This window comes from Alexandromys fortis, unplaced genomic scaffold (assembly GCF_014885135.2).
Source record: "Alexandromys fortis isolate MF-2015 unplaced genomic scaffold, M_Fortis_MF-2015_v1.1 scaffold_56, whole genome shotgun sequence".
Lineage (NCBI taxonomy): Eukaryota > Metazoa > Chordata > Mammalia > Rodentia > Cricetidae > Alexandromys > Alexandromys fortis.
This window is the reverse complement of record NW_026067935.1, coordinates 6,011,555-6,023,356: the sequence shown is the minus strand read 5'-3', so window position 1 is coordinate 6,023,356 and position 11,802 is coordinate 6,011,555. Positions and strand designations below refer to the sequence as shown.

The window sequence follows — 11,802 nt, the reverse complement described above, 5'->3', positions numbered from 1 at the left end:
CTCCTCCTCCTCCTCCTCCTCCTCCTCCTCCTCCTCCTCCTCCTCCTCCTCCTCCTCCTCCTCTTCTTCTTCTTCTTCTTCTTCTTCTTCTTCTTCTTTTTTGAGACAGGGTTTCTCTGTAGTTTTGGAGCTTATCTTGGACCCTGCTCTTGTAGACCAGGCTGGTCTTGAACTCACAGAGATCCACCTGCCTCTGCCTCCCGAGTGCTGGGATTAAAGGCATGCACCACCACCGCCCGGCGGTGGCTGAATTTTTTATAGACAAGCATATTTGGTCCCCAAATTTTCTCAGCACCATAAAAGAAAAATTGCCAGTCACTTCCCAGCTCCCGCTTCCCCAGGTCCCAGTAACCACACATCTGTTTTTTATCTCCATATCTAATCTGTATGTCTCACATGGATGACACACAAGGCTCATCCACATGGTAGCATCTGTCCAAACACTAATCTGTCCATGGTTCACCTGATGGCCGTCTGTCTTGTTCCTGTCCCCTGGGTGTTGTAGAAATGCCCACCGGCAGAGTTCCTGGATGCACTGTCTGGGCCTCTGTTGTCCCTGCTGGTGTCTGTATCTGGAAACAGAATGGCTGAGTAGGTGGCACGCAGCTTCTTGTGAACACACACATCTGCATTGGTCATTGTGGATCGCAGGTCTCCGAATTCCACATCCTTCCTGTCCAGGACTGGCATGACGGTGGGGGGGGGGGGCGTTATTTTGCTTTTGAGCAGAGCCATGTCCTCTAAAATGCTGCATTCCTGCATGGCAACCCCAACTCTCCAGGGATCTGTTCCGAGATGTCCTGACAATGCCCAGAACCCAGATAGTTCCCAACCTTGTACGACTGCTTCCCAGTGCACATATACCTATAGCAAAGTCTGATTGACAAGTCCAGCAGCCTAGAGGCGAGCCACATGACTGCTCATGCACAGAGCGTCTGAGACAGCGTGTCTAAGAGCTGCATGTGCGTGCTCTCTCTCCGCACACCTGCTTGAACCACTATAGTTTTGGACTCCTGTCAGCCAAAACTCCAGAAAGCAGATGTGAAATCCAGAGAACTGGGCATTGGGGGTAGAGGGGGTGGTGGCCATGTCCCACGGCGCCACTTGGTCTGCCAATCCTTGCACTGACTGAGCTGACTTGAACGAGTTGTGGGCTGGAGGGATTTTGCCTGTGTCCCTGGGGTGCCTCTTCACCCTGTGATGTTGACATGGTGCGTTTTCAGATCTGGATGCTGGTTCAGAGGAAGTGGATGTACCTGGAGAGCATCTTCATTGGTGGGGACATACGGTCCCAGCTGCCAGAGGAGGCCAAGAAGTTTGACAACATCGATAGGACATTTAAGAGGGTAAGTGACCAGCGTGAGAGAGGACGGCGTCCCCGTGAGTGTGAGAGAGGACGGCGTCCCCGTGAGTGTGAGAGAGGACGGCGTCCCCGTGAGTGTGAGAGAGGACGGCGTCCCCGTGAGCGTGAGAGAGGACGGCGTCCCCGTCAGTGTGAGAGAGGACGGTGTCCCCATCAGTGTGAGCGAGGACGGCGTCCCCGTGAGTGTGAGAGAGGATGGCATCCCCGTGAGCGTGAGAGAGGACGGCGTCCCCATGAGTGTGAGCGAGGACGGCGTCCCCGTGAGCGTGAGAGAGGATGGCGTCCCCATCTGTGTTGTCCCGGTCAGTGTGAGAGAGGACGGCGTCCCCATCAGTGTGAGAGAGGATGGCGTCCCCATCAGTGTGAGAGAGGACGGCGTCCCCGTGAGTGTGAGAGAGGATGGCGTCCCCGTGAGTGTGAGAGAGGACGGCGTCCCCATGAGTGTGAGAGAGGATGGCGTCCCCGTGAGTGTGAGAGAGGACGGCGTCCCCGTGAGCGTGAGAGAGGATGGCATCCCCGTGAGTGTGAGAGAGGACGGTGTCCCCATGAGCGTGAGAGAGGATGGCGTCCCCGTGACTGTGAGAGAGGACGGCGTCCCCGTGAGTGTGAGAGAGGACGGCGTCCCCATCAGTGTGAGAGAGGATGGCGTCTCCATCTGTGTCGTCCCGGTCAGTGTGAGAGAGGACGGCGTCCCCATGAGCGTGAGAGAGGACGGTGTCCCCATGAGCGTGAGAGAGGACGGTGTCCCCGTGAGCATGAGAGAGGACGGCGTCCCCATGAGCGTGAGAGAGGACGGCGTCCCCATGAGCGTGAGAGAGGACGGTGTCCCCGTGAGCATGAGAGAGGACGGCGTCCCCATCAGTGTGAGAGAGGACAGATTCCCCATGAGTGTGAGAGAGGACGGCATCACCACACACTGTTGTGTCTATGTAGACTTGTTCCTGAAGGTTGGGTCTTCTGAAGCTCTTGGTCATTCCTTATGTGACTAATTTACTTAGGAAATTTCCCGCTTATTGACCTACATAACAGTTGACCATGTCTCTCTGGAATTCTTATCCTACATAAACACACAGATATAGGTAAATCCAAAGGCAGGCTGCAATAGGACCACATCCAACAATATAACCTCAGTTCATTATCTTTGACATATTGCTTTACATTTTAAAAGTTAAATTTAGTGTATGTGTGTGCACATGCACCTACCCCACGCATCACACATGCCAAGGCCACGTGAGAAGACAGCCTGTGGGGGTCCGTTCTCCCCTTTCACCATGTGGGGGCTGGGGATTGAACTCAGGGCCTCAGGCTTGGTGGTGGGCCTCTGCAAGCTGAGCCATCTTGCAAGCTCTCTTTTATGCATATCAGTGAATAAACAACTAAGTTTTTGCCTGTTCCTTTACTGTTGGACTTTTAGACAATTTCTTTCTGTTCTCCCCGCTACCCTGACCCTTCCTTGTGGCGCGGAAGAACCACTGTAATAAATATCCCATGCGTGCAAATGGCTCCTAACTCTTGCTGTCTCCACTCATTTCTTTTTCTTTCTCTCTCTCCTTCTCCCCCTCTCTCTATTTCTTCCTCTTCCTTGTTTTTGTTTTTCTCTGTGTATCCCTGGCTGTCCTGGAACTCCCTCTGTAGACCATACTGGCCTTGAACTCACAGAGATCCTCCTGCCTCTGCCTCCCAAGTGCTGTTATTAAAGACGTATGGCACTATGCTCAACTCCACTCATTTCTTAAGCCCTGGTTGAACACCTACTGTGTGCAGCACTGTTGCAGGGGGTGGGGTACTGCATGGTCACACACACAATCCCTACTGTGTGCAGCACTGTTGCAGGGAGTGGGATACTGCATGACAAGACACACACAATCCCTACTGTGTGCAGCACTTTGCAGGGGGTGGGATACTGCATGACAAGACACACACAATCCCTACTGTGTGCAGCACTTTGCAGGGGGTGGGATACTGCATGACCACACACACAATCCCTACTGTGTGCAGCACTTTGCAGGGGGTGGGATACTGTATGACCACACACACAATCCCTACTGTGTGCAGCTGGCCTCCTAACAGGAAGACACACTAGAAATGAGTTTGAGATGCTGGCAGGAGACACTTGCCCAGAGCTTCACGGCTTCGTGCGGGTCTCCCTGAGGCTGTGGTCTGCCTGCCTGCTGGTCCTTTTGTGTCCTGATCTGTGCCTTCTGGGGACTGTAGAAACAGCATTTCTGCCACCTTGTGTGACACTCGGCTGTATCCCTGGCCTTTTCCAGATCATGGGGGAGACTCTGAAAGACCCGGTGATCAAGCGATGCTGTGAGGCCCCAAACCGTCTTCATGACCTGCAGAACATCAGTGATGGCCTGGAGAAATGCCAGAAGAGCCTGAATGACTACCTGGACTCCAAGAGGAACGCCTTCCCCAGGTTCTTCTTCATCTCAGATGACGAGCTGCTCAGCATCCTGGGCAACAGTGACCCCCTGTGTGTGCAGGAGCACATGATCAAGGTCAGGGCTCCTTCAGGGCCAGGCCCACTGTGAGCGTTGGGGCCCCTGGTGAGCGTTGGGCCTCTGGTGAGCGTAGGGACCCATGGTGAGCGTGAGGGGCCCCTGGGGCAGATCAGGGCTCTTGATTTTGGGTCAGGATTTTGCATCAGGGCCAGCAGCCATGCTCAGTTAAAACATCCCTTTTTTAAAAAAGGAAATGTTTCCCTTCTCAAGAGGTAGGCTCTTTCCTTTCCTTCCCTTTCCCTTCCCTCCCTTCATTCCTCCCTTTCTTCTTTTCAGAGCTATGTAGCCCAGGCTGGCCTATAGTGGTCATCTTCATGCAGCAGCCTCCCAGTTGCACCCATGCCTAGCTAATCCATCCTTTCCTCCCTCCCTCCCTCCTTCCCTCCCTCCCTCCCTCCCTCCCTCCCTCCCTCCTTCCCTCCCTTCCTTCCTTTCTTTCTGTTTCTCAAGACAAAGTTTCTCTGTGTAGCCCTAGCTATCCTGGAACTAATTCTGTAGACCAGGCTGGCCTCAGACTCACAGAGATCCGTCTGCCTCTGCCTCCCAAGTGCTGTGATTAAAGGTGTGAGTCACCACCACCGGGCAAATTCCCCCTTTCTAAACATGCCATTGCCGCTGTAGAGAAAGGATGCCAGATCTGCCCCCGTCCCTGCTTCCTGTTTCTTCTGGGAGTTCTCCCCGTTTTACTCTTTAAACTTGGCCACTCCTCATCTCTTCCCATCTGTGCTATTCCGTAGGGGCCCTAAGGACTCAGGTTCTGGACTTTTCTTTGGCTCGAGTGTTTGTGACCGTGACATGTGGCTCCTGTCAACTGTGGGACACTCCCAGCTTCACCTTTAAGGTGTTTCCTTCAGGCTTCGGGAAGCAGGACAAGTGGCCCTGAGTTGCCTGGTCACATCTCATGTCCCTAAGCCCTCAGTTCCACCTCAGGTTCAACTCCTCACTCTGCCGTGTGTGTCTGGACCACTTTGTCCCCATGTTCACACTAGATCCCATGATTCCTCAGAGGTTTTCCTTCTTTCGGAAAATCCACCTTTGATTTTTCACAATGCTGAGGAAGTAGCCTGTCATCCCGACTGATAAACACAACACCAGGTGTGTGGACATCTGTTCAGGGCAACCCTGAGAGTGTCATGGCCACCATGGAGGGTGGGCGTCTTACCAGCATCCCTATCTGCTTCTCCTGCTGCCTGCAGATGTACGACAACATAGCCATGCTGCGCTTCCACGATGGAGACAGCGGGGAGAAGCTTGTGTCGGCCATGATCTCGGCAGAGGGAGAAGTCATGAACTTTCGCAAGATCATCCGGGCTGAGGGCCGTGTGGAAGACTGGATGACCGCCGTGCTAAATGAAATGAGAAGGACCAACAGGCTCATCACCAAGGAAGCCATCTTCAGATACTGTGAGGACAGAAGCAGGTGATGTGGCTGTGTGAGGGTGAACAGCTACATCCCGCCACCGAGCACAGGGTGATTTAAGAGTTTAAGACAGGCAGGCCGCTGCAGTAAGTCTTTTCTTGCCATGGCAACCCAGCTGATGAAAACTATTTCAGATGATGGTTCTGGATAGTACTTCCTAGGTGAGCAAGGCAGCAGGTTGGGCGCTTGTTACAAATTCAACTTGGGCTGGGAGTGTGGCTCTACAGTAGAGTTCCTGTCTAGAATCCCCCAGTGAGGGACTGGGGGGTGTCTCAATGGCAGAGTCCTTGCCTAGAATCCCCCAGTGAGGAACTGGGGTGTGGCTCAGTGGTAGTGCACCTGCCTAGAATCCCCCAGTGAGAGGCTGGGGTGTGACTCACTGGAAGGGCAGCTGCCTAGAATCCCTCAGTGAGGGGCTGGGGGTTATGGCTCAGTGGAAGAGCATCTGCTTAGAACCTCCCAGTGGCAGAATGCTTGCTTTGAATACACGAGGCTGTGGGCTCCATTCCCAACGCTGTAGAAATGAATAACTGAATACAACTTCCCAGCACCCACCCCCACCCCATTCCTGGGCACCGGCCGGCCACTCGGGGCCTGCACCAGATGTTGTGCCATCCCTAGCCCTCTGGGCTTCCGAGCAGACCTCACTGTGAGAATGGAGCTTAGCGGTCAGGAGAGGCACTGCCAGGATCCTTTGTAGACTCTGTCACTGGGAGACAAACAGGATCCCATCAGGCAGGTGCCTTACTGTGTAGCTATACCTCCAGCTCCTTGGTGGTGGCTTCTCAGCCAGGACTCTACCGCCGAGCCATGCCCCTGGCCCTATGATGGACGGGTTGCTATGTAGTTGGGAGCCTATGAGGTTGAGGGAGGGGAATCACTGTCCTGGTGTTCATGGTCTAGCCCTGGAACTTTCCTGGCCTTCACGCCTCCTGCCCCAGCTCAGACATCTAAGCTCCTGGAAGTGCAACTGACTTCCCATCCAGCCTCTTGCGGGACCCAGGCTCTGCCAAGCCTTTGACAGTGTGCTCGCCCTGTAGGGTGGACTGGATGCTGCTGTACCAAGGCATGGTGGTGCTGGCCGCCAGTCAGGTGTGGTGGACTTGGGAAGTGGAGGACGTCTTCAATAAAGTCAAGCAAGGGGACAAGCAGGCTATGAAGAACTACGGCAAGAAGATGCACCAACAGATTGACGACCTGGTCACACGGATCACCATGGAGCTGAGCAAAAACGACAGGAAGAAATACAACACAGTCCTCATCATCGATGTCCACGCCCGGGACATTGTGGATTCCTTCATCCGGGGCAGGTGGGCTACCTCCCTGGGATTCTGGGGCGTTTTACTGTTCTGTCCTTCTGCGGTCTGCCCAGCTATGGTCCCTTCCTTCTCTTCCTTTCCTGATCCAGCATCCTCGAGGCCCGGGAGTTTGAGTGGGAAAGCCAGCTGCGCTTTTACTGGGACCGCGAGCCGGATGAGCTCAACATCCGTCAGTGCACAGGGACCTTTGGCTATGGCTATGAGTACATGGGCCTGAACGGAAGGCTGGTCATCACGCCCCTCACAGACCGCATCTACCTGACGCTCACGCAGGTGATGCTTGCCCCCAGACATAGCTTTTTGGTGGACCTAGATGGAGCCTTGGCTCTGAGCTCTAGGAGACATCTTCGTTTGGAATATGATTGTCACTAATGGGACTGTACAGCCCGAGGGCCTCTTCCCTGGGATGCTGGTTCCACCCCATAGCTTAGACCCCCACACAGCAGCCCCGAGCAGTGGGGTGGAGGCAGAGGGTAACAGAAAGTTGCAGAAATGTATAGGACATAGAAGATAAACTGTATTGTACTGTAAGAAGGCAAGTGGAGGAGGAGGAGGCCGTGCCTCCCCTCAGGATGGGGGCCAGTGTGTTAGCACCTGGAAGATTCTTTGGTTTGTGGCACCGAGAATAGAACCTAGGACCTTGTACACGCTAAGCAAGTGCTCAGCCATGAAGTTGTACCAAAGTCTGCTTGAAGCACCCATGTGTGCCGGGTCCCTTACCTCACCGCTCAGCTCAGAGCTGAGACTCAAATCCACGCCATGTGCAGCTCACTCCTGTTCTGGTCTCCCCATCACCCTGCTGCATCTGGGGGTACACAGGAGCATGGAGGTGTGAAGTCCATGGTATCCCCGGACTGTGAGCCGAGAAGCCCTTTATTGTCCTAGAAAGAAGTGTGGACTTAAGCCGTGCATAGTGGGCACGCTTGGAGGTGGGGGCAGGAGGATCAGGCATTCAAAGCCATTCCCACCTACATAGCAGGTTGTACGCTAACCTGGGCTACCTATTTCAAACCTGAAACCCCACTTCAAAGCATGGACGTATAAGCTTATCTGTGAGTTAGGGACAGGATCAATGGGAGACCACGAGTCTAAGCATTTTTTGACTTTGATCACAGAGGCAAGTGTGTGTCCTAGCCAACTGTTACCCAACAGGACAGATGGGACCGAGGCCCTGAGCTACCCACTCTCATTTGGGTCTGAAGTCCCTGGGGAATGTCAGAGTATAAGGCTATTATCGCAGCCAAAGTGGAGACAATATCTTCCCTTCCTTTGCTCTCATCCAGTTCTCGTGGGACAGGGCTAAATGCCACTGCCCACCTGAGGATGACCATCTGCCTAACCTGGCTCACTACAAAGTGTCAGTCTCTGAGACATTCTCACAGACACACCCAGAAACAATATCTAGCCAGCACTATGGAGAACTCCCAGCACAGCCAGGCCGACACATGGAACTGAGCACTGCAATGTCCATGCCTGTGTCCCAGAGATGACCCTGGCAGCAGTGCCCTTTCTCTGAACCAGAACACGCATGTTTTGCATTTGGCTGCTCACAGGCGCTGTCCATGTATCTGGGAGGTGCCCCTGCTGGCCCAGCAGGAACCGGCAAGACAGAGACCACCAAGGACCTTGCCAAAGCCCTGGGCCTGCTGTGTGTTGTGACCAACTGTGGCGAAGGCATGGATTACAAAGTAAGGCCTTGCCGCCCCTTTCAGTACCTCTGCAGGGAGCTCCTAGTGTGGGCGTGGTTGGGAAGTGTGGCACCTGTCTTCTCAAATGACAAGTGATAGCTGGGAGGAGGATGTTAGAGTAAAACCAGCACTCGGGAGGCAGAGGCAAGTGGACCTCTGTGAGTCTGAGGACAGCCTGGTCTTCTAGAGCTAATTCCAGGATAGGTTCCAAAGCTACAGAGAAACCCTGTCTCAAAAAACCACACACATACACACACACACACACACACACCATTTGCTCAGCCACAGGGCAAGAGTCCTGAACTCATAGGCTGCTGGGATCAGGGAGACAGCATGGATGATTAAGGGGCCATAGAGAGGGACGAGGGCAGCAGCTAACTCCAGTACTGCACTCCGAGTTCTAGAGGAACTGGTCAGCTTTGGGACTGCGGACCCACTGTGGCTAGATCGCCCATCATTTTAGCAGCTGGCAATCTGGAGTTGGTACAAACGCACAGTCTTGACTGTCTAGCCCGAGTGGAAGCTGGTCTACCGCGGGCCTTGTGCCAGCGCTCCACCCAGCCGCTCAGCAAGTTGTTTAATATGGAAGGCCAGGAGGAACAGGCCCCGACGGTTCTAATGGTTCCCTAGGCTGTCGGGAAGATCTTCTCTGGCCTCGCCCAGTGTGGCGCATGGGGCTGCTTCGATGAGTTCAACCGGATTGATGCCTCGGTGCTGTCTGTCATCTCGTCTCAAATCCAGACGATCCGCAATGCGCTGATCCACCAGCTGACCACATTCCAGGTGAGGGGAGGCGGGGAGGCACCTGCACCCCTCCCCAGGATGGCATCTTGGGTGGGGGCTATTGTCAGATGTTAGTTACTCTTGTGTTACTGCGACCAGACACTTTAAGTGTGAAGGAAGCAATGGTTTTGGCTCACGGTTTCAAAAGGCTTGGTCCATCATGGTGGGGAGAGCAGGGTGGGGTTGCTCCCACCCCTGTGGTGCCAAAGCAGAGAGAGGGACATCCCTGTGTTGCCTCGCTCTCTCCCCCCTCCATTTAAATTTATCCAGACACCTTATCTCAAGGATGGTGTCCCTCACATTCATGGTTGGTCTCCCTCCATCTGTTAATTTTCACAAAAGCAGCCAGAGGTCTACCTAAGTGATCCTAAAACAGCCAGAGGTCTACCTAAGTGATCCTAAAGCAGCCATAGGTATACCTAAGTGATCCTAAAGCCACTGAGCTTGTCAATGAGAATTACCTACCACACCTGGCCAGACACCAAACCTGATCAAAGATGGCCAGATACGAAATTTCACCGGATTACACAGTTTACCAGATATTATGCCCAGACAGACATTAAGCCAGGCCAGATATCATATTTGACCACACCTTACCAGGCACCACCCCTGACCATACTTGACTACATCTGACTACACCTGACCACACCCGACCATACCTGACCACACCTGATAACACCTGACCACACCTAACTACACCTGACCACATCTGACCACACCCGACCACACCTGACCACACCTAACCACACCCGACTACACCTGACCACACCTGACCATATCTGACCACATCTGACCACACCTGACCACACCTGACCACACCTGACCACACCTTGACAGGCACCATAGCTAACTGGACACTACACCTGGCTTCCCAGAGATATCTTGGATTCTGTGTCAGTCCGGAGAATCCATATTGTCCACATCACCATCTCCCTTGGGGATGCCCCTGTGGCCCCAGCTTCCTCTCCCTGGGTGAACTGGTGACGACATCACCCACTCCTTCCTCTCCTGTCACCCAGTTCGAAGGGCAGGAGATCTCCCTCGACTCTCGGATGGGCATCTTCATCACCATGAACCCCGGCTACGCAGGCCGCACAGAGCTGCCCGAGTCTGTGAAAGCACTGTTCAGGCCTGTGGTTGTCATCGTACCCGACCTGCAGCAGATCTGTGAGATCATGCTCTTCTCAGAGGGCTTCTTGTGGGCCAAGGTGAGCTCTGGGATGATTCTGCCCCGTCTCTGCTCCTCCCCCATTCTCTCGTGTGCTAATGCTAGGGAGGTTGGGACAGCATCCACAGGTCTCCCATGTATCCCTCCCCAGGAGTGGCATCTTAGGCATACAGCTGCAGTCTTTGTCAGCCTGTGAGCTGCCCAGGCACACGCCATGTTCAGACATCACCAGGGTTCATGTTCTTCCTGTCACTATGCGTAGCAATGGAGTGACCGTCACCATAGTCAGAGCACAAACCAAACTTTTTGCCACCAAGATTCTCTCACATCAGCCTTTAAAAACCACACCAGGGGTTGAGAGAGAAGGATGAGTCAGTACAGTGCCTACCTGGAGCATGAGGACCTGAGTTCAAGTCCTCAGACCCACATAAAAGCCAGGTGTAGTGCTACACCCCTGCCATTGCTGTACTGGGGAGACAGATCCCTGGAGCTTGCTGGCCAGCCAGCTTCACCATTCAACTCCAGGGTCAGTGAGAGACCTCTCGAAATACAAGGTACGGACTAAGGAGAGGACCCACTGGGTGAAAGGGCTTGCTCTGCAGTCAGATCTGGTTTGAATCCCCAACACCTATGTAAACAGCTGGGCATGGCTGCACATACCTGTAACCCCAGTGTTGGAAAGAGAAGACAGGTGGATCCCAAGAGCTCCCTGGTCAGCCAGCCCAGGCAAAGTAAGGGAGCTTCTGGTTCAGTGAGAGATTCTGCGTCAAGCCAATACAGCTAAGGGTGAGAGAGGGAGTCAGCTAATTCTTCCTCTGGCCTCTGTATGCATGTGCACCCATGGGTACATTTGCCTACATACTTGCATGCTACACACATGCATGCACACACACACATACACTTTTGTGTGTATGTGATACTGAAGATGGAACCCAGCACCTCATGCAACAGAGGCCTGTTCTCCACTGAGCCACACCCCAACCATTTTCTTCAATGCATGCTCTTAAAAAGAGAGAGAGAGAGAGAGAGAGAGAGAGAGAGAGAGAGAGAGAGAGGAACCTAAAATGGATGAAAGACACTTTAAGGAAATGTTCAACATCCTTAGTCGTCAGAGAAATGCAAATCAAAATAACTCTGAGATTCCATCTTACACCTGTAAGAATGGCCAAGATCAAAAACACTAATGACAACTTATGCTGAAGAGGTTGTGGGGGAAAGGGCACACCCCTGCATTGCTGGCAGGAATTCAAGATGGTCTAGCCCCTTTGGGTGTCAGTGTGTTGATTTCTCAGAAAATTAGGAAACAACCTTCTTCAAGACCCAGTAATACCACTTTTGGGTATATATCCAAAGGATGCTCAATGGTGCCACAAGGACATGTGCTCAACTATGTTCATAGCAGCATTGTTTGTGATAGCCAGAACCTGGAAACAACCTAAATGCCCCTCGATCAAAGAATGGATAAGGAAAATGTGGTACATTTACACAATGGAGTACTACACAGCAGAAAAAAACAACATCTTGAATTTTGCAGGAGAATGGATGGAGCTAGAA

General features: G+C 53.2%; 1 protein-coding gene across 7 annotated transcripts in view; it reads left to right on the top strand.

The window, feature by feature from the left end:
- Positions 1-11,802, top strand: part of Dnah10 (dynein axonemal heavy chain 10) — a 133,112-nt gene that overhangs the window by 50,907 nt on the left and 70,403 nt on the right. For all 7 annotated transcript variants that reach the window (XR_007592553.1, XR_007592555.1, XR_007592554.1 and 4 more), the window contains exons 28-35: positions 1,224-1,346; positions 3,634-3,867; positions 5,067-5,290; positions 6,331-6,600; positions 6,699-6,882; positions 8,163-8,297; positions 8,928-9,080; positions 10,100-10,288. Coding sequence is in view for 4 of the 7 variants with exons in the window: in XM_050146558.1 (XP_050002515.1) it covers positions 1,224-1,346; positions 3,634-3,867; positions 5,067-5,290; positions 6,331-6,600; positions 6,699-6,882; positions 8,163-8,297; positions 8,928-9,080; positions 10,100-10,288 (1,512 nt within the window). In the remaining 3 variants the exon portion in view is untranslated. The remainder of the gene's footprint in view (positions 1-1,223; positions 1,347-3,633; positions 3,868-5,066; positions 5,291-6,330; positions 6,601-6,698; positions 6,883-8,162; positions 8,298-8,927; positions 9,081-10,099; positions 10,289-11,802) is intronic.